This window comes from Osmerus eperlanus, chromosome 16, assembly GCF_963692335.1.
Source record: "Osmerus eperlanus chromosome 16, fOsmEpe2.1, whole genome shotgun sequence".
Lineage (NCBI taxonomy): Eukaryota > Metazoa > Chordata > Actinopteri > Osmeriformes > Osmeridae > Osmerus > Osmerus eperlanus.
The window spans coordinates 10,353,036-10,380,971 of NC_085033.1; the positions used below are offsets into that span (position 1 = coordinate 10,353,036).

Consider the following 27,936-nt stretch of genomic DNA (forward strand, 5'->3'; position numbering starts at 1 on the left):
CCCTCTCCCCCTCTCTCTCTCTCTCTCTCTCTCTCTCTCTCTTTCTCACTCACTCACTCACTCTCTCTCTCTCTCTCTCTCTCTCTCTCTCTCTCTCTCTCTCTCACACACACTACCTCTCTCCCTCCCTCCCTCCCTCACTCTCTCGCTCTCTTTGATATGATATGTTTATAGGCAGTGAAGTCGCCCGCTCTACTCAGATTGCCAGCGCAAACGCATTAGCTGCACTGCACTGCACTTTGATTAAGAGCAGCGGAGGGGAGAAGGGAGCGAAGGAACTGCGCGAGGAGCCAGCGTACACTATGGCCTCTAAAGAATCCGCCGCTGCAGGTTTCATTAACGTCAGCAGAGAAATTACAGGTATGCACAAACTCCTCTTCCAAATCACAGTCATTCTGTACACCTGCTCGCTGAGTGCTTTTTAAGGGCAACGCGCCACCTGCAACACATGAAGCCAGTCACGCAGCGTTACATGCAAATGATTATTTTATTCAGACTCGTGCCTAACTTGTAATATCGAACGTTACATGTATTTGGATGGGATGAGTTATAGCCGCGGACGCGGCAGGCGAAGGAAATGTCTCCTCTTCGGCAAAGTATCTATGGCTGTGTACGGACTGTGTAAACCCACGTCAGTGACGATATTAATCCCATCGATCCGAATCAGAGACTTTATTCTGTTGCTGCTTCCTATTTACCCCGAACGGTCTGTTGATCTCCATGCATTAAGCAGTAGGTTATTTTTGTAGAAATACGTGTATTTGGATACCATATGCGTGTGTCTTCATTAAGTATGAGTTTGTGTGTGTGTGTGCGCGCGCGCGTGTTTCTATGTGCGTGGGAGGTTTGTGTGAAACAGGCTTGAGTTTCTGCATTGAGAGGCTGGTCCTCTTCACTGTAGAGATGGCTGCAATGCTCAGCACACCAATGCCCAGTCCAACACACACAAACACACACACACACACACACAGACACACACACACACACACACACACACACACACACACACACACACACACACTGGAAAGAGTATCACTTCTCATTATCATATTGTTGATGCACAATATCCAACAGACAAAGACCCCACCCCCCCAACCCAACACACTCACACACAAGCTCACACATGCACAGTAACAAAAACACACACACTTGACACCTAAGGTGTTAGTAGGGTGTCTCTCACTGCTAATTCTCTTGATGGCAAATAATCCCTATTTACCTCACAGTCTTCTCGGCAACATCATTTTGCCCGGCCAAGTTGCAATAACACTGAGCATGATTCAATCAGGGCACTGAGTGTACAGAGGCGAGAAGAAGTGATGAGATGAGAGGGGAGGAGATAAGGGGAGGGGCATGAGAGATGCTTCCATTAAACAATCTAAGAGAGGTTCACCTCACCTTAGATTTCTCCTCCATCCCTATCCCACCCCCCCCACTCTTCGACTAATGGAAGCATATGTCAAGGCCTGGCTGGCAGACCTGCCCTGGCCTGCTTTGGTCCGCCTGTAAGAATGCCCTGTAAATGGTTTAACTGATTGGGTTTTACAGAGATTAAAGTCGATTACTCCTGCATTAACTCTGTTTGTCTTACTCTGATCCTCTCTCTCTCTTTCTCTCTCTCTGTCTCACCTCCACCTCCATATCATCTGCTAAAACCTAGTCTACATTTACTGTATGTAGACCTGGGTTCATGAGTGTTATTGCCTGTGACAAGTGAGAATGTAGAATACAGCCCAAAACCACCACAGTGAGACACTGTATGGGTGTGTTTTAGATTGAAGGGATTTATGACAATAATTAGCATTTTACAGGCTTTTCGTATTTAATTTGAACTGAGGATGAGACAGATCAGTATTGTACCTTTTCCTTGTAGCCGTCTGTTTACGACCACTCTAGAGTCTTACTGGATGAAGTTGTCGACAGTAGTCTAAATATAAAATGGTTTCATTTCCTCTTGAGGTGGTTTGTGTTGCGTTTGTGTGTCTGCATGAGATGGTTGACTTGTGTTGAACTTCCAGAGATTTACAGGTTTCAGTATTTTCTTTTTGTTTTCTTCTCCCCACAGAGAGCATCAGGAGGGTCATCGACAAACAGTCTATCAAGTTTGTGCGAGCCGTGAAGCAGGACACCAAGAACGGCAAATCAGAGGACAGGATACTGGTACGTGCACTCTGCCACACGCAGTACTGAGGTCGGGGAGCGTGGCTCGACTGGAAGAATGAAGTGGTCACTCTGGCCTACAGAGTCCAGCCTTTCAACCCTTATTAGATGTGGCAGCATGACTCCAAAGCCGGAGGCGAGGGCTTGGTATCTGTGTGTGTGTTCATCCTCCCCCGTGTGTGTGTTCATGCCAGCCTGTGTGTGTGTGTGTGCCAGAGGGTGTGTGGGCAGGCTGGGAGGCTCTCAGGAGCCTATGGGAGCCAAACACACTGGTCATCGGTGCTGTTGAGGCCTCGGCAATTAGTCACCCTGATCATTTACTAATGACACACCAATACATGGAACACATTTGCACGCTCACACTCAAGGCACACACCCATGAACACACCAGATACTGAATGAGGCAACAAGCTCATTTGTCAGCCCGGGGTCTGGCACAGCCCGCTGTGTGTCAACCGCCGCTGAAGAGACGGCATGGGGAAGCTGGGAGCTGAGAAGACATCAAACTATTTGCTCTGCATCCCTCTTGTCTCTCAGCCCTCCTTCTTCGCCACCTTCATCTTCCGTTCTCATCCGGGTGGCTGGCGATTTTTCGTCCCTCCCTCCCTCCCTCCCTCCCTCCCTCCCTCCCTCCCTCTCTCGATCCCCCGTTTCTCTCAGTCACCACACACAAACACACACACACCACCTCCCCTCTATTTTGGTCGGTGTCTCGTCTTTGTCTCTGTGTAGGTTCCCCTTTCTTCCTTTAGTATCTGTCCATCTCTATTACTAGTCCCGTCACCCCTCCCCCTTCCCCTTCTCCTGTCGCTCCCCCTCTCCCCTCATCATCTCTCGCTTGCTCTCCTCTCCTCCTCCATCTTTATCTGAACACATAAAACTGTATTGAACCACTCTATGCTACCAGCCTCGATTCAGATGCAATTAAATTAGCCGGGCAGTTACGAGAACTTTACAATATCCAAATTGGTTCTGCTGATGCATGTGCTTCCAATACTTTGCCGCATGGCAAGGAAAGTAAAAACGGCCTTGCATCAGTACAAAAACCTCAGCGCTAGTATGTTGCTCTTTGGTGGTGGATTACAGGTTTTTATGAAAGAGGATGGAGTGTGTGGTCATGTATCACTGTCTCTCAGGCATGCATGATGGCTTTTGAATATGTGTTACATTTACTCTTTGTCCCCCCCCCCCTCTCTCTCTCTCTCTCTCTCTCTCTCTCTCTCTCCTCTCTCTCTCTCTCTCTCTCTCTTTCTCACTCCCTGCCCTGTTTCCCTATGGGGTCTCCTGGTATCCAGCTGTCTGTGTGAACTACGTTGCACTCACACATGCGTGCACACACACGCACAGACACACACCCACACAGACACACACACACACAGACACACACACACAAAGCCAGTGTCACCCTCACATTTCAGACAGACACATGGAACCCTCAGCATGACATCTTAACGGTGCCTGAGGCAACAACAACACTAACATGCACCCAGATGCACAAGAACCAGGACACACACTTAAGCCAGACACACAGTCGCCTGCGATCTACCCACACTTGCATGTGCAGACACAAAGAACAAACATTCGGCTCAGACACACACAAACACATACATACATTTATCAGTCCTCATTTGGAGACTACAGTAATAACAACTCCAAAACAAAGCCTCTTCAAAGAAAGAGAGAGGAGAGAGAGAGAGACAGAGAGAGAGAGAGAGAGAGAGAGAGAGAGAGAGAGAGAGAGAGAGAGAGAGAGAGAGAGAGAGAGAGAGAGAGAGAGAGAGAGAGAGAGAGAGAGAGAGAGAGAGAGAGAGAGAGAGAGAGAGAGAAAAAGGGGGTGGGGCAGGGTGGAGAGAGTTGGGGGGGCGGGGTGGCTCAAGGGAGTAGAGGGTGATGAGAGCAACTGCAGTGGAGGAGATGCAGGGGCGACAGGAAATCTGATGTGTTTAGATGTTCCCCCGAATGCTGCCTTTTCTCCTCCGTCAATTATTTATCAGGATCCGTCGTTCCATTTCATCCTCCATTGGTTCTTTCTTTTCCGCTCTCCCCTCTGATAATGGTCCTATTACTGGCCGCTACTGCTCCAATGGAACACTCCGAAATGCAAACTGATGTCTGGGGCGTCTCGGTGCTTCTGGCTGCAGAGGTTCTCCCGGGACTCTCTTATGGGATTAGAAAGGTCTCTTATACCCCCGTCCATGGTAGAGGGATCTGTCGTTGGTCTACAGTGTTCTCTGTAGCCTGGTCTCTGTAGCTTAAGGGGCTGAAGGTTGGTGCGTGCCCGCAACGCCAGCGTGTGTGTTCAACACCGTCTGGAGACACGTTGAATAGGAATGCTCCTTACACGTTGCTCTGTATAAAGAAGCTGCTCATTAGTGCACTCGTGGCCTGCAGCTCACATGGGTGAAGCTGTGTTTGTGTCTGGGAGATGCTGTGGGGGGTGTGGGCTGTACACACTGACCCGAGGCTGGGCATGGTCAATTTAATGGCGGATGCCACGGTAGTTGACCAGAGTGTCTTTACTAGGTTGTCGAGGGAACCGTTTGCGTGAGTTGATCTCAACCAGCCAGCCCGCCAGCCAGCGGCCTGTGGGAGAGGGTATGTGGTATGACTGCTGACCTTCTCAGTACTCCCACAGGGGAGACACAGGCACAGTCTGACTGAGAGCTTTCTAGTCTGGAGGGGTTTCTGACTCGAGTTTGCCTTCCTTCTCCGTCATTCTCTCTTTCACCCCTCTTGTTCGGTCTCTTTATCTTTCTTTTTGCCTCTCTGTCTTTTGGCCTCTCTCTCTCTGACTCACTTTCGCTCTTTCTCTCCCCTCTACCTCAAATTCCTTTTTGTTTAAATCCTTCCTTCTCCTCTTTCTTTTACTCTCTCTCTCTCCATCTTTCTATCTTTCTGCTCCCTCCTTCCTTCCTTCCTTCCTTCCTTCTATAACCTCCTCTCTCCCTCTCTGTTCTTAAAGTGCCCTTCGAAGTTCCACAGGCTTGGCTGCCGTCTCTTTGATTAAGAGAAGAGCTGCCTTTTATGAGAGAATCTGGAGCAAGATGTGTCTTTAAAGGTCTGCATCTTCCCTCTCATTTACTCTCTATCTCTCTCACCCCCCTTTATCTCTCTCTCTAACACACACATTCATACAGGCTTGCACACAGAAACCCTCCATACAGTCACCATAACATCACACACACACAAACACACACACTTGCTTTTCTCTTTCTGTCTTTTCTCTTAGTATTTTCGGAATCTCTGTCGGACCTGGGGCAACTGTATGCTTTCAAAGTCACACACTTGCGTGCACACACTTTAACAGCAAACACAGACACACAAATGCACCACACACTCTGTCTGCCAGCGAAGGGGTTGTGTCATGTTAATACCTGGGTGACAGTAGTGGACTGGCCCTGTGTGCCCCGGGATTATGTGTACATGTGCACACTTGTGTTTGTGTCTGTTGATATATACAAGAGTGTGTGTGTCATTCTCCGCCTGTTGCTAAAAGTGCCTTCAGGCTGAACCACAAATAGTATCCACCAGGTCTGGCAGCAACACACACACACACACACTCACTCAGGCAGACAGTGTGCCCTGGCTTGATGTCCCCGGAGCTGCTGTGGTTTCTGGCCCAGAGACACACTTTGAATCACTGGTTCTCGTTTGAAGTGCAAGACCCGGAGCCTCGACGGCTTACGATTAATATAAACCCCGGGCCCCCTCCTTCCTCCCTGCGGTACCCTCCCCACCCTCCTGTCTCCATACAGCCTCCCCACCCCCCAGTCCACCACCCCCCCCCCCCCCCTCCTTGCCCACGCTCCCTACAGACTGGCAGACACTCGGCTCTTTGAACTCCAAGGGGCTGGTGCTGTGCCATGTCTGGAAGGGCACCTCTGCATCCCTTTGCACACACACACACACACACACACACATGGCCACAGGCCTTTTAGATCTCCTCCCAGGTTCTATCACTTGCTCTGAGATTCTCTGTGGATGTCTTGGAGTGGCAGCCTCTTCCTCCTCCTTCTCCTCTCCCACGCCCCTCCCCTGGCTGATGGATCCTCCTCTGTCCCAAATCGTCTTTCTGGCCCGTCGGGGCTCGGACTGGTCATCTCAGACACTGCTGAGCCTCCAGACTGTCTGTGTGATGAGATAAGTAGGGAGAGACTGGTGGTCTTCAAGCTCTACTATGGTCTAATTGAACAGTTGGCTCTTTGGAGGTTAACCTATTTCGACCCCTTTCAACTGAAATATGACGGTCCAATCTTTATCCTTTTTAAGGTTGAAACAGACACCACTGATATGATGGGATTCTATATTCTGCGGGAATCGATAAGGCATTTTACTGACTTTCTCCTCTTCAAAGTGTCTTTTGATAGTTTTGGCAAATGTTGTGAAATTCTTTGTCATGTGTTGCTTTTGTCCTTTTCAGGCTAATACCCCACATTTGACTCTGGACTTGATTGACATATAGTTCCACACAAACACTTACCCAAAAGACATTGTATTGATTGTCTGGGATAATGTCTCACTAAGAGGAGCAACGTTGGTGTGTAGTCATCTTTTGTCAACACACCCACACCCCTCTATAAAGGCTGCATTATTTATGTGTTTGTTTACACACACATCTTTTAGGTCTGATAACAATGCCTTTGATGGGGATTTCATCTCTCTCATGTTTTCTCTCTATCTCTACCTCCCTCTCTCTCTTCCTCACTCACTCTCCTTCTCTTTTTCTCTCCCTGAGCCTTTCAGCCATCACATACTTCTATCACGTGTCTCCTCCCCCGCTCCTCTCTGATCGTGTTTACGTAACAGAGTTTTGAAACTTGTCAGGGAATTTCTGACGTGCCTAATAATCTCTGTAATAGGGTCTGGTTTCTCAGAAGGCCCTTTGAGATGCTAGAGTCTGAGGTGGAGAAGGAGGGAGGGCTGTTGGGGGGGCCGCTCTGCCCGCCTCCCAGTCTCCCTCCTCAGCTGGACTTGTGAATTTTCTGGTTCTGTCCCTGGGAGCCCATGCCTGGATAGATTGAGCTTGGTTCGTCTAGTTAGGCTGACAAGGCGTGGATAGCCAGCTGAATCTGAAGACTTTATTACTGGGAAATCTGTTGTCTCCATCTTTCTTTCCCTCTCCTTTGCTGTCTCCCTCCCTCCCTTCCTCCCTCTTTATTTTCTATCTCTGTCTCCCTCTCTCTCTCCTCCGCACAGTGGGGTGCCATTACTGATTCAACGCAGAGAAGCCTTGAGGAATTGAAAGCGACAGAGCAGAAAAGAATAGAAAACTGCGAGGGAACAAGAAAAAGAGGGAGGTCGAGGAGGGGGGTGAAGTCGGGGACAGGGAGACAGGCCACAATGGCACATAGGGAGGTGGGTTGTGAGATAGAGGGATTAAGGAGAAGATGGCTTGATGAAATAAAAAACTGATTTCCATGGAGATGGGAAAATGGAGGGATGGTAGTGGGTGAGAAAGGAGAAATGGGAGTATGGACTCGAATGAGGATTTGGAGTGAGAGAGGAAAGGGGAAGTGAACCCTTGGAACAGGGAGAGAGAGGGACGGAGAGGGGGATATGTAGTGTGTATAATGGGTGTGGGCAGAGTATGCTAATGAGGAAGTCTGAATTATAAATGAGTGTAATTACTTCTGCACATTTTCGTTCTCTATCCTTTTGCTGTGTTTATCTGTTTCTCTTGTTTTATCTCTTGCTCTCTCTTTCTCCCTCTTCCTAATTCCCCTTAAATTAAATAATATTCCTTTGCTTGGGACCCTTCTCTTATCAGCTATTTTACTAGTCATATGCTGTCTCCTTGTAAAATCCCTCAACTCTTTATCTCTCTGTGAGCTCATGTTATGATACATCGGCAGCATTATCTATTGAAAATGGCCATCACGTCGTAAAACACTGTACTACAAACACCATTTTTCAAAACGATGATAGTCTTATAATAAATAGCCTGTATCCCCCCAGGCTGGCCTGCAATCATTAGCCAGTTAATGCCAGTGGTGCTTCCAGTGAGTCATGAGAAGGTTGGGATGAACAGATGCAACGATTAGCCCTGTGTAATAGTGTTTGTAGTTCGCCATGTTATGCTCATTTGCCCTTCTGCATTTCCACTTCTCTGACAGTGAAATACGACTCTTCTCTTTCAGGTCCTGGCAATATGGAGGCTCTATCTCTTTGCTGTCAAGGTTCCCACCAAGGTATGTCACTCAATGAATGGCTCCTGGTCATGTTTTCATTGGCATCTTGGGGATGAAGATGATAGTGAGGGTGATGAGGATGATTTTGATGATGTTTGACGAAGGAAAAGAGGAATAAGACAATGAATTGAAAGCTACCAAAGAGATTCTCCTAATCATCATCATTTCATCTTTTGGAAACAAGAACAGTCAAATGTATTGATCTTCACGACCATGAATATCGTTTCAGGTGGAGATGACGTTCAACTTCCTGGAAATTCGAGCTATGAACACCTATCCAGAGCATCAGGTCAGATTCCCAGGCCTGGACATCCCTCCACATCTTGGCTTGTTGGATGGTTGATAGAATCACACATTTCCTGTTGTATACAAGTCAACTTGATTGTTGTTTGTGTCTTATCACACGTAACATAGTCCTTATACTGAGCTAGACAGGTGAACAAGTGGAGTAGTTTGTTTCCTCCAACTTTTCCTGTCATCTCAACTCATTGCAGGTAGTCATAGATACGGACAAGTCGACATACTCCCTGAGACTGCAGACTCAAGACCACCTGGATCACATGATCAACCACGTGAACTTTGCCCTCTCCAGAGTATTTAACAACTCTGTGTATGCGTAAGTCCCAAATATACACTCGAACATGATGCCCCTTTATCACCCTACCAAGGCTAGACTCTACTGTAGAATAACTTTCTACTCCCAATGTGCAGAATACGCATACATACTGTATGGCTACTGTATTTATATTCTGTGGTGGTGTGTATTTTCTGTTGGAGAAGGATGTTCCCTTCTTTTTCATGCTGTTGGTTGACAAACAAGTTTCCTCTGAAGGACTAATGAAGTGTTTCTAATCGAATCTGCTCCAGTCAATATACAGTACCCCACACCCCTGCAGTAGTACTCCATTTTAAAACCTCCTTATTGAGGCTGTGCACGGATGTAACATCATCAGGATTGACCTAGCTGAGTGCAGACTGTCCATATGGCAGTTTTCCATTAGAGCAAAGTCACATAGTGTGGGGGAGACCGTTGTACCCAGAGAGGCAGAGAGAGACAGAGAGAGACAGAGAGAGACAGAGAGAGAGGCAGAGAGAGACAGAGAGAGAGACACACACAGAGAGAGAGAGACAGAGAGAGAGAGAGAGAGACACACAGAGAGAGAGAGACAGAGACAGAGAAACACAGAGAGAGAGACAGAGAGAGACAGAGAGTGGGAGAGTTGCTGCAGCATTGCTCTGTGCCAGTGGGGTGCCGTATATTGTCTGATCTGGGTTAGATTTAGAGATGCAATGAGGATTAGGGTCAGGGCTGTGGAGCGATGCAGGTGTGGCTGATCCAATAAAAAGCAGGATGAATGTGTGTTGTGCCGTGAGTATGGAGCCTTGTTGTATTGTGTAAAGCACTTAGTGTAGAGTGTAAAGAATACCGATGTTGGCTGTGTGTTTGTCTGCGTGTGTGTCTCAGTCCTGCGATCTGTCGAGCTCAAGGGGACCTCGCTGATGGAGTCCACAAGTTTTCACCCAGTTCTGAATCCTCTGTGGAGACCCAGAAAACATGCGGTGAGCCCCTTCAATCCCCCAAACTTCATCTGTTCATTCATTTACTCCAGTCCCAACAAATATACGCCAACATTCATCTTTAAGTGGGTCACAATGATTCTTTTTAACATATTTTTTTCAAGCGCTTCACTTTCATCTTACCTCAAGATTTACCAATGATTTACTCTCCCCTCCTAGGTGGATTTTCAGAGACCTATGCGGCTCTGTGTGACTACAATGGTATTGGCTGTAAGGAGGAAGTACAGTGGGTAAGGCTATCTAACGCTTTCAGTTCAGACAGTATCTGGACCACCATCATCAGCTCATCCGGTCTTGATGATCCCCTTGTACATTAGCCAGCCAGTAAAGTGCTGGAAATTTTAGTGGGGTCCTCATTCTGTGTCTATTTTCAGTGCACTGGATTGGCACATTCGTCACTTTTGCTCTCTCTCTGTTTCCCTCTCTCTCTCTCCCTCTTGCAGGATGTGGACACGATCTACCACTCCCAGGACAACAGAGAGTTTAACCTGCTGGACTTCAGTCATTTAGATAGCCGGTAAAATATGACATCACCTCAACCTCACCTGACACACCAAGTGAAAGATGTATTTTTGGCGAACCATCCCTTTTGCCTACACACTCCTCTTCCCCCGGCTGTCTTGGTTTTGAAGACAGAAATGTCACACCATTGGATGGCTCTCTTCAGTGCTACGACGTCAAACCCCCAGTTAGGAGTCGTACGCAGCCTCCCCTCCACGCGTCATGTCCCTGCTCACTCCTCCCTCCCCAGCCCCCGTCATCCCCTGGTTCCTCCAGTAGCTGTTAGCGCAGCATCAATCTCTCTCCTGTCCTTCCACTTTGGCCCCAGTCCTTCTTGGTTGGCCGTTCTCCAGTTACAGGGGCGGACCCGGCGCTGTGTTATCTGCCGCCTGACGTCCTCTTCCTCTGCGTGCGATGCTTCCTGGGCGAAAGCAGACACCTCCTCTAGCTGCTGTCTGTCTTCTGTCAGCTTCTACAGAAACAGCAGGGTTTCTTCTCTGGCCACAGTGTGCGCGCGTTTGTTTGTGTGTGTGTTTGTGTGCGCGCGCGCGCTGCGCGCGTGTGTTTGTGGACAGCTTGAAGACAGACATGGCTTAGTGCTCTAGGGGTTTAGTGCTCCAGGCCCTATGGGGTTGGTGTCGGTAGAACACTGCTCCACATGGACCAGCCGTGCATCTCTGCCTCACTGTCTGTGCTCTGCAGGCGGATGCACTGATGTCTGACATTTCTTGGATTCGGGGGACGGCGTTTCAAATCCTTGCGGATCACACACATATATTTGAAACTGCGTTCAGTTTTTTTCCTTCTGTGTAGGTGGCTTGTGTTGCTCATCAGTTGTGTGGTGTGTCGAACTGAAACACACACAGGTGCACGCGCACACACACAGCCATTGGTCGAAAGTGAAGTCCCCTCCATGCCATGTGAAGTCTTCAGCCCTTATTCAGTAGTATTTCATGCTCTCCCTCTCCCCCTCTCTCTCCCTCCGCTCACTGTGTAGCTCTCTGCTCTCTCCCTCTCTCTCCCTCTCCTCCTCTCACTGTGTAGCTCTCTGCTCTCTCCCTCTCTCTCCCTCTCCTCCTCTCACTGTGTAGCTCTCTGCTCTCTCCCTCTCCCCTCTCTCCATCCGCTCGCTGTGTAGCCGTGGTCCCCTCTCGCCCTCCCTCTGGACAGAGCATGTGAGGGTCTGGCAGCGGGCTGGACCAGTGCAGCAGTGTTGGGCCAGTGGCCAGGATCACACACAGCTCAGGGCCACCTCGCACTGAATGATCCACTGACCTGGCCTCCATCTGTCCAGCCATCCTCTTGCCTCCCTCTTCTCTTCTCTCTTTCCATCTTCTGCTCTCCTCATCCTTCACTCCTCTCGGGTTCACTCAAACAACAGGGAGAATGGACTCAGTCTTCTTTTGAAATCATGGTTGCCATGGATAAAATTGATTTTTTTTCATCAAATACTGTGTGAATACTGCTTTTTGTACACTGTAATGGCCTGATGACTTCAAGGTAATTATGTGTGTGTGTGTGCGTGTGTACGTGTGTGTGTGTGTGTGTGTATGTACGGGTGTCTGTTTTCTTTTCAGAGACCTTGCAGTGATTGTAGCTTCCATGGCTTACAACACTTGGTTCACCAAGCTCTACTGCAAAGACATGCGCTTAGTAAACATCCATTTATTTTACTCTTCACGTGTGCTGTAAAATACAGATGTAGCAACCGATATGAATATGTGCCTGTATTTTATTTTATTTTCTTTCCACAAGTTTGTTGGTAAAGCCCCTTATTCATCATCTCTTTCTCTCTCTCTCTCTCTCTCTCTCTCTCTCTCTCTCTCTCTCTCTCTCTCTCTCTCTCTCTCTCTCTCTCTCTCTCTCTCTCTCTCTCTCTCTCTCTCTCTCTCTCTCTCTCTCTCTCTCTCTCTCTCTCTCTCTCTGTCTGTCTGTCTGTCTGTCTGTCTGTCCGTCTGTCAGGGTTCCGAGGTTGTCGAGCAGGTTCTCCACACCGTCAGCAAGTCCACCAGTCTGGAGGAAGTCACTCTGGAGAACGCCGGCCTCAAATCGTGCGTCTCCTCCTCTCATTCCCCTCTTTGATCCCTCACCTCTTTGCTTTTCATCTCCTCACTTTTATCTGTCGTCTCTCACCTCTCTCATCTGTCCATCATGCTTATATTACTGAGATTTCTTTTTGGTTCTTTTTATCTGATATGCTTTCACCACGCCCTGTCCATTTTCTCAGTCTGTTTTAAACTACATAAGTAGGTTCCAACCTCAGTCATTGAAAATCTTTCCATTTTTGACTTGACTTCCCTCAGCGATTTCCCACAGAAAATGGCGGCCGCTTTGTCAGAAAACCCTGCCTCAGTGATCCACTCTCTCAATCTGGCACACAATACCCTAGACAACCAAGGTAAGATACCATTAAAATACTTTCTCTGTTCTCTGTTTTTCTTGGCTGTTTCTCTCTGTTTTCTCTGTTCAAACTCTCACTGTCTGCGTTTGTCAGATGGGTTTGAACGAGAGTCGGGGTTTTGTCTCTATGTCTTGTTTACTTGGCGGCAGATGCTCTTTGTTTTTTGGCATGTGTATTTGTGTGTGTGTGGGTGTCTGTTTGTCTGTGTGTGTCTACGTGAGTGTCTGTGGCAGTGTTAAAGGGTCAGGGGATGGCATTCGTGCCAAGACGACTCATTAGCACATCACGTTCTGTCATTCTGACACATGTCACTCTTACTCATGTCAACGAGCATCTGTGCGTGTTTGCCTGTAGATACTACAGCATGCACTGGGTCTTGTTCTGTGCCTACAGCCGACATTGCATGTGTATGAGTCTTGGTGCATATTGTGTGTTTTTGAGTGTAGTGTAGTGTGCAGCGTAGTGTAACTCGTTTGTGTGTGTGTGTGTTTCTCCTCAGGCGTGTCTAACCTGATCCAGCAGGTGTGTCGCCTGAGCAAAGGCCTGCGTTTGCTCAACCTCTCCAAGACATGTCTCTCCTCCAAGGGTATGTGTTCCTCCCTCAGCATGCTGTCCCCTGGGCCATAGCCCCCCCTAGTGGGCTCCCTGATGAGACCACTCTGTAAACCCTACAGGAGGGACTCACAACCTGACTTGGTACCTTGGTTGAATAGTCCTCCTGTACTACTAGTCCAGATCAAATCCTTCATTATCTCTGCCGGAGGTTTACATGGTCCAAATGTAAGCACTCATGCTTGTGTGCGTATACCCCTGTCTGGCTTGCCTACGTTACATACTTATTAAGAGCAGCTCCCTGCTGGTTAATTCGCTCTTTAATCTATTACTAGAGAGACACGAACCCTGCTATGTAGTGGTTGGTCTCAAGCAGTTTGCAAGGGCACGGGGCTAACTGCTCTCCAGTGACCTCACTGCTCTCACAGCTTGTGACCCCTTGGCAGTTCCTGACTGCTAGCTGCTATATACAGTAGCCTAGAGAGGCCACAGTGCTCACTGGGCATGCTTGATTTGGTGTTTCAGCGGGCTTAGGAGACGTTAATGAGTCTAAATGGGCCATTGGACGTTCATCCTGAGAGCTGTATGAGTCATTACTCTACCTAGTTCATGGTACTGCCTTGAACACAGTTTTGGAGACAGCGCCATAGCATAACATGCTGCAGGTTTGGATTTAGGTACCACTCAAATAATTTGCATTTGTTCACTTACCCTGCCAAGCACTGTTTGACAAATGTGTGTGTGTGTCTTTCTCAGGTGTGGTGTCTCTGTCTCAGGCTCTGTGCTCCAGTGATGACTATTCCAACTCTCTCCTTCATTTGGACCTGAGCAAGAACCCAGGGGTGCTGTCTGGAGAAGACGCCACGGTGAGGGGAACACACACACACGCACACACACACACATGCGCACACATGCGCGCGCACACACACACACACACACACACACAAATATACAGATAGACAGACAGACATGCATTTTAGACTGACAGACAGACAGACATATACACACATGTACCTCACCGCCTCTTCATCAATGTGTCCTTTTCCCCATAGAACCTGTACCTGTTCTTGGCTCAGCCCAACTGCCTAGTCCATTTGGACCTCTCTGGGACCGACTGTACTGTGGACTCGGTGAGTAGCATTCATAACTGTCTCTGGATTGTTAGACTACAAGATGAGTCTGCTGGTTAAAAGAGTGTGCTGTTGGTCGCAGTGCATTTGCGTTCCTCTTAACTCCGAATGTGTTGAAACAGATGAGTTTCAAATAGTCTGCCCTACAAACAGAGGGGAAGAACTATCTGGCTAATGTCGAGCATTAATTTTTTATTGAATATTGGAGTATTCTGTTGTCTCTCATTACTCCCTTCCCTCTTCTGCCTCTGATGAGTTTGGGGATGAAAGGACGACACTTTCTTTGATGGATATTTCCTGTTTTTTACACAACTGTGCCTTTTCCTTTAGAATGTCTAGATCTCTCCCTATTATTTATGCTGTTTGATTGAATAATTAATTGTTTTGGGGTTTGATTTGCAGCATTCTAATTATCTTGACTATTGATTGGGCAATTTGTTCTCTTACAAAGATAATAAGATTCTGTATTACATTTAAATTTAGCAGACGCACTTATCCAGAGCGACTTACAGTAAGTACAGGGACATTTCCCAGAGGCAAGTAGGGTGAAGTGCCTTGCCCAAGGACACAACGTCATTTAGCACAGCCAGGAATCAAACCGGCAACCTCCTGATTAATAGCCCGATTCCCTAACCACTCAGCCATCTGACCCCCTATTAGTTAGGGGGTCAGATACCCCCCTGTATTAGTTGGTTTTAGTGAAAAGGATGATCACCATCTGCTCGTCTGTAAGAATTACCTGTCTGTCATCTGTGCATATCAACATACAGGATACACAAGTCATAAGCTAATGAATCATTATTTCACCACCAGGAACAATTTGAGCTATTTTGCTAACAGCTGTACTATGACATGATGTTAGTACATATTTGCTTTGGCTACTGGGAGACATGCTAAAAATGTCTAGCTGTATCTTACACAAGATTAGGACTCATGAGTGTTCACTCACTGATTGATTTCCAACCTTGTTTCTGTCCTCCAGTTGTTTGGAGCTCTGCTCAGAGGCTGCTGTGCTGATCTCTCCTACCTGAATCTGTCCAAAAACTCCTTCTCCCACAGGTGTGTACAGTCTGTGTGCTCCCTCCCTCTGTCTCCCAAATAAGACCTCATCATTCACACTCTGTAAAACACCCCAGAGATCTGCGCCATCCATTCTGCCATAGATTAATATTTAGCCCTAGACCTTTGGATCCAAATTAGTGTTTACAACCCGCCAACTCATTCATTTTTTTCTCAGCGTGTTTGTTGTTTACTTTGCTAGCAGGCTGCTGCAGCAGATCCCTGATCCATCTCTCATCCCCTCCCCCAGGACCCTGAGAGCAAACCCATCTCGGCTCAGCACATTACGCCATTGTAAAAAAAGTTTGCTGAGAAATGAGACTAATTTTAGAACGGAATTGATGTTTGGATCCCAAGGCTTCCTGCAAAAAGCGTGCTCTCTTTTTCTCCCTCTCTCTCTCTCTCTCTCTCTCTCTCTCTCTCTCTCTCTCTCTCTCTCTCTCTCTCTCTCTCTCTCTCTCTCTCTCTCTCTCTTGGTCTCTCTCTTGGTCTCCCTCTCTCTCTTGGTCTCCCTCTTGCCAACTACCTTTCCTGCGTCACTTTTTCTCCTGAAATTTCAATCTCTACTTATTAAATCTTCCCCCTGTTTCGTCCCCTCTTCCTTTCTCTCCTATATTACTTGTTTTTCCTCTCTCTTTTTTCCTCTTCCCACCCATTCTCTCTATCCTCATTGCTTTTCTCCCTCGCTCCGTCGCTGTCTCCTTTTTCTCAATTTCCTCTCGCCTCTCCTTTTCTTTCCCTCCCCACCTCCATCTGTCTTTCACTCATGTTACTGTCACCTTCACTCCATCCAACCTCGATCTCTCCCTTATGTTTCGCTCTCCCAATCACTCCCAATTTCTCCACTTCTGCCCCGCCCACCTGTCTGCGGCTCCGTCCCTCTCTCCGTCCCTCTCTCCGTCCCTCTCTCCGTCCCTCTCTCCGTCCCTCTCTCCGTCCCTCTCTCCCTATCCGTCACTGTGTTAGTAATAAGCTGTGTTTGGCGGCACAGGAGCAGCAGCTGGGATTGTTCCACGTCAAACGGAACATAAATCTGCTTGAGCTGATAAGCACAGTCTCATACATATGAAACAGCCTGATGGAGGCTCATTCTCCCTTTTTACTCACTAACCCTCTCTCTCTCTCTCTCTCTCTCTCTCTTTTTGTCCTTTAGTACATGGACTGTAGCACTGTTTGTTTACAATTTTCCCACTTGCCTCCCTCTCATGCTCCATCTCTCTCCATCGCTCTTTTGCTCTATCCTTTTCGCTCCCACCATCTCCCTCTCTCACCGTCTATTCCCCCTTTCTGTATATCAGCTGCCCATCACTCTGTGACAGAATCCATTGTAAGTCCCCGCTATACTCTGGGAGATAATGCTAATAGGCCAATGGGTCACGGTGCATGTGTTACCCAACACACAGATATCTATAATGCTATCATAATGTGAGCTCCTATTTACACCACATCATGATCCCTCCACCTTTCCATCCTTTCCATCACGGTCATCGCTGACATCCACACATGTCAACATCACTCCTCGTACTCGCTCCGCTCACATCTCGGAAGGGTCTCTCTACCTCTCTCCACCCACTCTCTCTGCTGTCTAATTGTGTCTCTCCCTTTCCTCCCTGCTACAATGAATTATTTGTATGTTCAGAATGCTATGGCTGTTAGGCTGTTCTACAAGGCAGGAACACGCAGTGATACCGTGTAATACATTAGCTGCCTGGATGCTTCCCTTATCTACTCCGGCTCAGAGGGGTTCTCCTCCTCGGGCTCTAGTGAAACTCTTCTACAGCTGTAGTTTGTGTGTGTTTGTGTGTGTGTTTGCACACATACTGGATTTCACATCAATTTACCCTAACAGATGGTTTCATGCAAACCTCCTCTTTTGTGAAGTCCACATTGTCAGCCGTAATTATTCAAGCATCACCTTTCCCTGTGCCAGAATGACAATGGTGACCTAAATGTCAAATGTCTAGCCTGTCTCTCTTGTCACTCATGATCTCCCTCTCCTCCTCCCTCTCCTCCTCCCTCTGCCCTTCCTCTTTCTCGTCCTCTCTTAGGAAAGCAAGGGAGACGCTCCCCATGTTCAGACAGTTCTTCAGCTCAGTGTTCAGTTTAAGTCACGTGAACCTGTCTTCTATGAAGCTGCCCCCTGACGCCCTGAGGTGAGTTGGGTGTGCGGTCGTGAGCACTGCTGGACTGGCCGACACCCTAAACACGCTCATCTACAGTGTTCTGGAGAGAAACATGAAACAAGCCAAGTCTCTCTCTTATTTTCTCGAGTCTCAGACGGATTCGAGAGACCGCAGATAGATTGCGGCTCGTCTAGTTTGTGATATGTTGTGGAAATTGCAAAGGCAGCTTGAGTCTAAGACGGATTCGAGATACCGCAAAGACTGCGGCTTATGGGTTTTGATTCCCGCAAAGACTGCGGCTTGTATTTTGTTGAGTTACATTTTTTTGGGTGTATTTTTGTATTACTTTTATCATTTGTATTATTGTTTTTATTGATTTTATGTGAAGCACTTTGAGCTGCAATTCTTGTATGAAATGTGCTATATAAATAAAGTCTTATTATTTTACTAGCTGTGCTATAGACCCAAAACACTTGAGTTCTCTCGCAGGAACATATCCTCTTTAATAGTTTACTCACATGTCATTCTTTGACGTGTTTTCATTTAAAAGAAAACTAGAAAAGAAAAGCTGGGCTGTCCAATTCAGTAATGCACCTTCACATCACAGACAGGTGCTGGTTCCACTTCTTAGTATTTACTGTACTTTTCCTGAATTTCATTAGAGGCATTACCTAGCTCTTAGCAAATATGTTTCAGACACTTTAAATCTACTTTTCCCCAAATCCTTTTAGATTGCAGCTTAGCTCTTAGGTGTGGGGAAAGTAGCCCTCTACCAAGGTTTCGTTTGAGCAGCAGTGATGGGAGACTTTAACAGGAGAGCTGAGAAAAGAGATTTCTATAGAGCTGACCCCCCCCCCCCCCCCTCTCTCTCTCTCTCTCTCTCTCTCTCTCTCTCTCTCTCTCTCTCTCCTTTCCTAGGGCTCTGTTTCTCGGCCTATCCACCAACCCTCACATCACGGACCTGCACCTAGACATCAGCAGCTGTGAGGTACCTCCTCTGTCTGACCTGCTGTCCTGCTGCTGTCGTCTGGCTTCCATCTGTCCTCCAGCCTCCCTCGGTCCTCACAATTATTTCCATGTCTGTTTTCATCTCTCACTCTCTCAGTTGAAATCTGCCGGTGCAGGGATAATCCAGGAGCTGTTCCCTAGGGTCTCCTGTGTCAGTACCCTGGACATTTCTGACAATGGTAAGACTCTCACACACACACATACACACACACACACACACACACACACACACACACACACACACAAGGCTACTGAATCTACAATGTGTGTGTGTTGTCCTCAGGGTTGGATGCAGACCTGCTGATGGTCCTCCCAGCCTTCTCCAGACACCCATCCCTCAAAAACCTGCTTCTGGGCAAGAACTTCAACCTTAAGGGCAGGTATGGAGAACAGTGATCAACATTCACATGGATGATGATGATGAGGATAATGTTTCTGGTTGGGGGGGAAGATGATGGTGATGATGACGATGGCCTGTATTGTCTGCAGGGTGCTGGATGAGGTTCTGCAGAAGCTGGTCCAGCTGGTGCAGGAGGAAGAGTGTGTGAGTTGTAGAAGAACCTAATGTTCTCTCGTACTTAAGAGCACCCACTTACCGTACTGCATACGGCGGCTACAGTATATATTTATGTGTTCACAGTGTGTAACCCTCTCTCCCACACATGTCCAGCTCCACGGACTGTACAAGCCATGGGCTCTCCAGCTTAGGAAGTTATTCATTCCGACAGGCTTCATTCCCTGGACTCCAGGGCTTTCTCTCTGAGTGCAGATACACTATGTCAAACTCACTCAATAATTTACTGTTGTTGATGATCATCACTCGCAAACATTCAGTCCGAAACACGCATGCTCACACAGGCATGAAAACAAACACACGACACACACAGTAGAGGGTGCCCAAATAAACGTGATATAAAAGTATACCCACACAGACACACTTTGTGAACTTTACTTCAAAGCCTTATTCCCTCTTCACATCCTCTCTCTCTCTCTCTCTCTCTCTCCTCTCTCTCTCTCTCTCTCTCTCTCTCTCTTCTCTCTCTCTCTCTCTCTCTCTCTCTCTCTCTCTCTCTATAAACACCCTCTACCTCTTTTACACTATCCCCCTCACACATCATTACCACTCCATCTCCCCCCCCCCCCAAAAAAAAATCCCCCCCAGAGCTCTGCAGTCCCTCTCCCTGTCCGACTCACGGCTGCGTTCTCGGGGTACGGTGCTGGTGAATGCCCTGGGCAGCAACACCTGCCTGCGCAAGGTGACCTCAGTGGCAATGGCCTGGAAGACACCGGAGCCAAGATGCTGAGGCAAGGCACTGCAGATCAACACCACCCTCAGGTCAGGGGACGGGGCCCAAAGAGAGGGATGGAAGGGCGGGAGGGAGGGTGTGAAGGGAGGGTGGAAGGGAGGGAGAAAGGAAGGGAGAAAGGGATGGCGGAAGGTGAAAACCGAAGAGAGTGAATAGGAGTGGGGAGAAAGGGAGAAAGGGGGGCGGATGTGAGCATGTCTCTTAATGCAGTGCAGCAGTTTCAATAGTGTAATGATATGGTTGAATGTTTCCAGATGTACGCAGGTGCAATATGAAACCCATTGCAAGGCTGAGGATGTACAGTCGTGTATGAGCAGTGTAGGCGCTCATGCTGTACATGGAGCCACTCTGACTGAGACTGGGAGTGTTTGTTCTTCAATAAGTGACTGATCTATTTCTGTCTCTCTTCTCCTCTGTTCCTCTCACCCTCATGCTTCTAAGGAGTGTGACGTGGGATCGCAATAACACCACAGCTACGGGCCTGCAAGATGTGGCTCGAGCCCTTGAACAGTAGGACACTCTCTCTCTCTCTCTCGCTCTCTCTCTCTCTCTCTCTCTCTCTCTCTCTCTCTCTCTCTCTCTCTCTCTCTCTCTCTCTCTCTCTCTCTCACTTGCTCTCTCTCTCTCTCCCCCTCTCTCTCTCTCTCTCTCTCTCTCTCCCCCCCTGCTCACTCTCTCAATCCACTTCATCAGGCGATTTACAGAGACTTTAAAGTCAAAGAGGATTTTTTTTTACCGGCTCTGCAGCCTGCTATTGCATGATGTTTCATCACATGAGGTGACCTGTTAGGAAGTCCAATGTGCCTGTTAGAGCTGCACTAATTGACATAAAAGTAAAACCATACACCATTTTTGTGTAGGCTACAGGCACAGAAGTGTTGATTAATAATGAATCATGGAAGACATGATAGTATACTGTAGGCTAATGCTTTTTTTCCTAACATCTCTCAATCTCTCTCTCCCTCTCTCCCTTTCTCATCTATTTCTTTCTCTTCCCCTCTTTCTTTTAATCTTTGTCTCTTGCTCTCTCTTCCTTTCCCCAGTAACTTTACTCTCCAGTACATGCCCCTCCCCCTCAGTGATGTCACACAGGCGTACCGGGGCTCCCCAGAGAAGACCGACCAAGCTTTGACCAAGGTGGGGCATCGTGGGAGACCAAGTATTTCCACAGCTTTGTGTTATGTCCCAGTCAGTCCCACCGCACAGACTGTGTATCCACACTGACTACACTTCCCTGGTAGCATTTCGTATCATTATCCATTTCAAATTCTTACATTCAACCATTAACCCTGCACTCCTTACATTTTGCCGGAGGGATAGAAGAGAATATAATCATTTTATATCATCGGCCTCTTTCCCTTCATCCTTGCCTCCCTCCTTTCTGCCCCCTCCCTCCTGCTCTCCCTGTCTCTCCTGCTCCCAGATCCAGAGGGCTTTGCTAAGGAACAACCAGACTCAGCGCTTCTCTCAGAAACAAGCCCTCCGACTGCACCAGGGCCTGGTCACCAGCACTGCTGAACAGGTGTGTTTGTGTGTGTGCTCAGGTAGGGACTTTAATCTTTCAACACTTCCCCGGGTTGACATTTGCTTGGTTTGTGTGTGTGCGTGTGCGTGTGTGTGCCTCCCAGGTGATGGAGCGCCTGTGTTTGCGAGTGCAGCAGCAGGTGTGTGTTCTCCGAGGCTCGGAGGAAGGAGAGGATCTACAGGCGGCCAGACAGGTCCTGAAGGAGGCCAGGAACTCTCGCGCCGTGAGTGCACATACTGTACACTATTTCTTTTGAGACGCGCGTGTGCTTGTGCGTGTGTGCGCATGCATAATTCATTCTAATCCCCTTTCTCTCTTTCTCTCTCTCTCTCTCTCTCTCTCTCTCTCTCTCTCTCTCTCTCTCTCTCTCTCTCTCTCTCTCTCTCTCTCTCTCTCTCTCTCTCTCTCTCTGGGTCTCAGTTGTACCCGTCTCTATGTGAGTTGGCCCATGTTCTGTCAGTGGATGGGCCGGTCAGACAGAGACTGGAGTCTCTTGCAGGCGAACTGACCAAGGCTGCTGATAAGGAACTGCAGGTACAGTAGCACTAGCTTCTCTCTTCCAGAGGTGAGGATGGACCAGGGAGGATGAATGGATTTGTGAATGAACGTGTGGATTAATGGATGGGTGGATTGAAGGCCTAATGGATAGGTGACAGGTTGGGTGGATGGATGGGTGGATGGATGAATAGATAGATGGATGGATTATCGAATGGATAGATGGATGTATGAATGCATGGATGGACGGACGGACGGTTGTCATGTGAGGTCATGTGTTGTGTTGTGTCTGGTCTCCTAGGTGATAGTGGACTCCATGGTGTCTCTGTGTCGGGAGCTGTGCCCCATGTCCTCCCTGGCAGCCGAACACCTCGTCCCCCCGCTCTCCTCCATCTCCGAGCGCGTGTCCATCCCTCGCTCCACCATCCGCACCGCCCTGATGGAGAGGGCAGCCCAGGACATCAACAGAGCCCTGGAGTAAGAGATGAGGGAGGGAGTCCAGGAAAGCAATGGCGTTGTGTTTGGTGGAGAGTTCTAGATTGAAGATGAGGACTGTTTATTTGACTGTGCGCCCTCTGTCTCTGTCTCTCCATCCCTCTTCCTCCATCCCACCCCCCCAGAGAGGTGAAGCTGTCTGTGGTCTCTTATCTGACCAACTCCATAGTGGACCAGATTCTTCAAGAGCTCTACTCCACTCACAAGACCCTGGTAAACGTCCATGTTCTCTTCTGACAGCATGCTGTCTCTTGCTAGGTGAGTTCAATCCAAACTCAAACTGTGTGTGTGATTCCCCAGCATGGTCAGGTGTCCCAGGTGAAGCGCTGGGAAGACGGGGGAACAGGCAGACGTACCATGAAACAGTCCAGACTCCCTGACTCAATGGAGTTCCCTGATGAGGACATGGGCATCAACATTGTACGTACAGAGTGCAAACACGCGCGTACATTTTGTATGCATGAATCGGTGTGTGTGTCCTTTTGGTACACCGCTCAACACACTGACACAAACACACACTCTGACTTCCTCAAGGACACCATGGCCATTAAGAAGCGCAGCTCCCGAACCAGACGGATCCGACCAGTGTCCACCAGACTAAGTAGGCTCCTCGCTCTCCACAGAGACTAGGATCAGAAACATCCAGAAGCCTTGTTCATGCATTACAACCTTCGAAGATGACTCAGTGTTCATGTACTTCCTATCTGGCCCTTGTAACCTTACAACCCAAATAGACCCATGTTTGGTTTCTTTGTTCTCCTCCCCCCTCCCTCAGGTCTTGGTGATGAGCACAGCTCCTCTCCCCCCCCCTGCGTGCCCTCCCCCTCCGCACCCCTCTCCCGCTCGGCCTCCTGGGAAGGTCTGTCCACCCTGCCCACCCACGGCTCGCCGCTGCGTCACGTGACCCACGTGAGGCCGCGCCCGCCGCGAAGGCACAGGACGGGTCACCTCACTTTTGACCCCGTGAGTGGCCTTTGACTCCACAATACTTTCAAACAGCTTCCTTCATCCCCCCCCCCTTTGTCTTTTATGTATTTGATATTATGATGAATGTGTGGAACAGCGAGGGTTACATCCAGTACATGGTTAGCACTGTCCTGCACAATATCCTCTTACAGATCTGAAGTGCATTTGAGCAAGTCAACAACAAACAATTATCTTCTATTTTCCCTTTTCCTCCAACCCACAATCTTTAGTTACAATCGGTCAATTTCTCAGCCATGTTTTTCACCCTGGGGTCCATTTTCTCTAAATAAGTCCTTTTGAAACGATTTTACTTTGACCTAATGCCTCCTATGACTCATCCATTTATCATGTCCTGAATCCAAACTGCCCCCAAGGCACCGAAAACTCCAGGTCTGTTTGTCCTAAAGTTTGAAGTGCTTTTTGTAAATCGGTACAAACCATTTGTAAAGTGCTAATGAGTAATTGTGTTCTGCTCCAAATAGACTACTGCTGGCAGGGGATCAAGTTCAGCCAGCCCGTTTGAAATAATAATTGCAGTTGTCAGCGTTTGGTGGTGACAGTACAATATTATATTATGTTCATGGTTGTAATGCTGTTATCTTCCTGTCCCTGTTTCCTTCCTCTAGCACTTTTCAGAGAATGGGGGGGTCAGTCTGCTAGAAGATGGACTTCCTGACTTCTACACCAAGAGAGTCCTGCCTGACAGGTAAACTGCACACCTCTCATGCATGACAGCACATGGTACACAACACTGAATGTTTGTATCCACGTCCATTCATTTTTATGTACAGGGCTTGATTTATAGATTACTTTCGGTTCCTATTCATACAGGCCCATACAAAGGTCATATCCCTGTCTTAATGTCTCCCCTCTCTCTCTCTCTTTCTCTCTCTCTCTTTCTTTCCCTTTTGTTCAGTCAACTGTCATCCCTCCATCAAGCCCAGATCCTGAGACGCAAAAAGAGACGCAGCGTCCTGTCCATCTTCTCCGGCTTCCGGAAGAACCGCAACTCTACTATCTCCAATCAGGACGCAGAGTATGCAGGAATGGGAGGGGCCTGTAGGAAAGGGTGTGGAGACCATGTGCTATCGTAGTCCTAAGAGTAGTACAGCATGTGGATATCCAGTTCTCAACAGTGGAAAAACTAGGACTCATATATAGATACATCCCTCCTGTAACACGTCTCTCTCTCTCTCTCTCTCTCTCTTTTCTTTCTCTCTGTCTCTCTGCCCTCTGCAGGGCCTCAGAGAATGTCTACTCGTTTATTCAGCACCCAAAGGATGCCGTCAGGGTGGAGTCAACTATACATGGAACCAATGGCGGCATGCCGTCTCCCAGGCCCAGCCATGGTGTGCCCCTCCCTGGGATGAGGGCCGGCAGCCCCCCCTACCACATACAGAGACAGGTGCAGAGTCACCCCTCCCCACCACCACCACCACCCCTCACAGTCTTACATCCAGGGCACTGTTCTAGCCTGTGTTATTGTACGGCCCTAGTGGACGAGTGTACAGTGTTCTTCACCTCTGCCCTCCCTGCAGTCCTCAGACCTGGTCAGCATGGTGTACAGCTGCATCGGGGCCGACATCGACTCCGACGCCAGCAGCTGCGACAACAGACAGTCAGACCGAGAGATGGACAGACAGACACCAGAGACCCAGGCAGACCCTCGAGCGAATGGCCACGTCGCATCCACCGGCGGCCTGGACAAGCCGACGGACAGACAGGTGGACAAGCAGACGGAAGCGGGGAGGCAGGAGAGAGTCAGCTTTCAGACAGACACACGGACAGAAACGGAGGGCGGGGAGTCCTCAGAAGAGGGGAGGGACAACAGAGAGGCCGCCCCCTGCGGACAGAAGCCTGATCCTCCTCCACAGAGCAGCAAGCCCAATCTGGCCGGTTTGAGACAGCGACACCTGCAGGAGAGCTCCGGTACTGCAACAATGCACCGTAGAGGCAACTTTGCCGACAAGAACGAGGTCTGGGCGATCTCAGACCTTTTTTGTTTGTTTGTCATAATCTTTCTTCAATCTTTCTCTGCCCTTAGACAAATCCCCCGAGGACTCTGGAGGGGTCGAAGGAAATAGGGAGCTTGAGAGGAACACAAAGAGACAAGACGTAACGCAGAGAACCCGAGGGGCAGAGGGACAGCGTCCCCCTATTCCTGCGAAGGTGTGTGTGTGTGCATGCATACGTGTGTGTGTGTGTGTGTATGTATGTTTGTCTGACCAAGTATTATCTCTCCAGCCCAGTAAAGATCTATCCCGGGAAAGTAACTCTCCATACACCTCGCCTGCTGTCACTCCACCTGGAGAGGTAACCAGTGACAAGAAGACCCTGCCTCCTGCCCCACCGGCATCTGCCAAGCCTGGCCTGGAGTCCTCTGGAGCCCCTGTCACTCCAGAAGAAGGCACCAATCAGAAGAAAAGCCCGCCCCCTGTGCCACCAATGTCTGCCAAACCTAGTTTCGACTTACCCAGTTCAGCTGTCAATCAAGGTACCACTGTAATTGAATACAAATTATTATTAATTCATTCTAATGAATGGGTCGTTTAGTGGCAGCTGTAACGGGGAGGATTAGACGTGATCAGGTGGTAACGATTATGGTGAATACTTTATCTATCAGATGAAGATGGATCAACAAATGGCGGAATATCGAAGCCACATCGCAACAGGAAAGCAAACTCTTGTGACACTGGTATGTGTGTGTGTGTGTGACATGAATGCACAACCCTTCCTGCTCTGAGTCCACTGCCTTCTGGCTGCCTGTATACAGCATGCCTCTGCATTGCAACAGCAGAATGGAATCTGTTGTCCTCTGTCTTTGACTGACTTTGCAATTCGTAATAGCATTGGCAAAGTCCAGTATATACAGTATGCGGTATTCGCTGATGTCATTATGACTGCCATTCAATGTGTCAGTCAGTCAAAACCTCTGAATGTATATCTGGGTCCAACAACAAACAAATACATACTTTTCAGTGCTTTTTCATATGAAGGTTTTCTTTTGTGCACTCCAAGTATTTCCGAGTATTTGCAAATAGTTTGCGGGGTCTGTTCTCAACTTGAGAGAAGGCTTCTACATTCCTCCGCCTTCCCCATGTGTGTGGACCCGCTTGTACGTCTCATATCATTTCCCCTCAGGCATGGGACGGGACAGCCCTAGTGATCTGGAGAGGTCCTCAGATCGCAAACCCCCCGTGAAAAAACCCCGTCTCCCCCAGAGCAGAAACAGATCGCTGGATTATCCTGCATCTGTGTGTATGTATCTGGATCTGTTTCTGTCACAACGGTTGAGTGTCTTTTTGAGCGTCTGTCTATGTGTATGTGCGTGTCTGTCCGTGTGTACGTGTGTCTGTCCGTGTGTGTGCGTTTGTGTGTGTGTGTGTGCGCACGTAAGTGGGTCTACTGTCCACTACTACCTCCAGATAGCTTCCTGTCTCCCCGGTTCTAGCTCGATTCTGAATAAGAGCCTTTCAAGCTTGAGACTCACGCTAGAGAGGCTAGAGCTCTGACATTCTGTCTGCTGTTTAGGTCACGACAGTCCGGAGCCTGGCAACAGCGAGGCGTCATGACAACACCAGCAGATGGAGAAGCTACTGAGGATTACGGAGGAGAAAAATGATTGGGAGTAGATAGATGGAAAGAGGATGAGTAAGAGCAAGAGAAAAACAAGTCATTATGAATTCTTGGAAGGAACCAACACAGTCAGAATAGAGTCGATGGTGGCATGATTAGTCACTGTCTCATTTGTGAAACGTGATGCATGAAGGCTGACACTCTTTACACCAGTCCTACTTGCTTTGTCATCTCACACATACCATTTTCTCTACATATCCTTCTCTCTCAGACACACACACACACACAGAAACATTCTCACATCCAGTATACTCACAAACAATTACTTGCTCTTACTATTGTACATATACTTTTATTAGACTGTATTTCTAATTATTCCTTCTCTCTCGCTCTCGCTCTCTCTTTCTCTGTCTCACTCTCTCTCTCTCTCTCTCTCTCTCTCTCTCTCTCTCTCTCTCTCTCTCTGTCTCTCTCTCTCTCTTTTAAACGACAATCTGTGACACTGCTACTGTAAGAATGAATCAGTATTTATTCTAATGGAGTATTGATATGCTGTGTATAGGCCTATTGAGTATAAATGAGCAAAATCTGCACTAACCTTTGTGGACGTTATTCTGTAACCAGTATTTTCTTTTGTTGGATTGTAATTATTTTGACTGTATTGTAACCATCTTTGTATGATGTATAACAACAATGGAGACTGAATATGTTAATGAAGTGTTCTATCATTTGGTACCAGTATTATTACAGTAAGTACTACTAGTTGGTCCATGGAACAGATGATTGTTTTTATCTGATTTTACAGGACTCAAATGAGTATATTTTCTAAAAAGGCATATATGAATAGGATAAATAAACATGAAATTTCCCAA

At 48.1% G+C, this 27,936-nt stretch overlaps 1 protein-coding gene across 1 annotated transcript; it reads left to right on the forward strand.

The window, feature by feature from the left end:
• The first annotated feature begins 113 nt into the window (after nt 1-113).
• Nucleotides 114-27,936, forward strand: carmil3 (capping protein regulator and myosin 1 linker 3). Its single transcript, XM_062481302.1, is given in 42 exon segments — nt 114-360; nt 2,066-2,160; nt 8,298-8,348; nt 8,578-8,637; nt 8,843-8,964; nt 9,814-9,908; nt 10,086-10,156; nt 10,370-10,443; nt 12,005-12,080; nt 12,390-12,478; nt 12,731-12,825; nt 13,328-13,414; nt 14,137-14,246; nt 14,433-14,510; nt 15,493-15,569; nt 17,618-17,722; nt 18,611-18,680; nt 18,798-18,879; nt 18,984-19,080; nt 19,190-19,244; nt 19,864-19,954; nt 19,957-20,003; nt 20,005-20,036; nt 20,449-20,517; nt 21,051-21,144; nt 21,431-21,529; nt 21,636-21,755; nt 21,953-22,066; nt 22,329-22,504; nt 22,648-22,735; nt 22,823-22,942; nt 23,057-23,123; nt 23,298-23,485; nt 24,115-24,194; nt 24,405-24,524; nt 24,728-24,893; nt 25,027-25,417; nt 25,533-25,657; nt 25,733-25,982; nt 26,112-26,183; nt 26,630-26,746; nt 27,020-27,936. Coding segments are annotated over 42 exon segments (4,452 nt in total). The 5' UTR covers nt 114-164; the 3' UTR covers nt 27,061-27,936.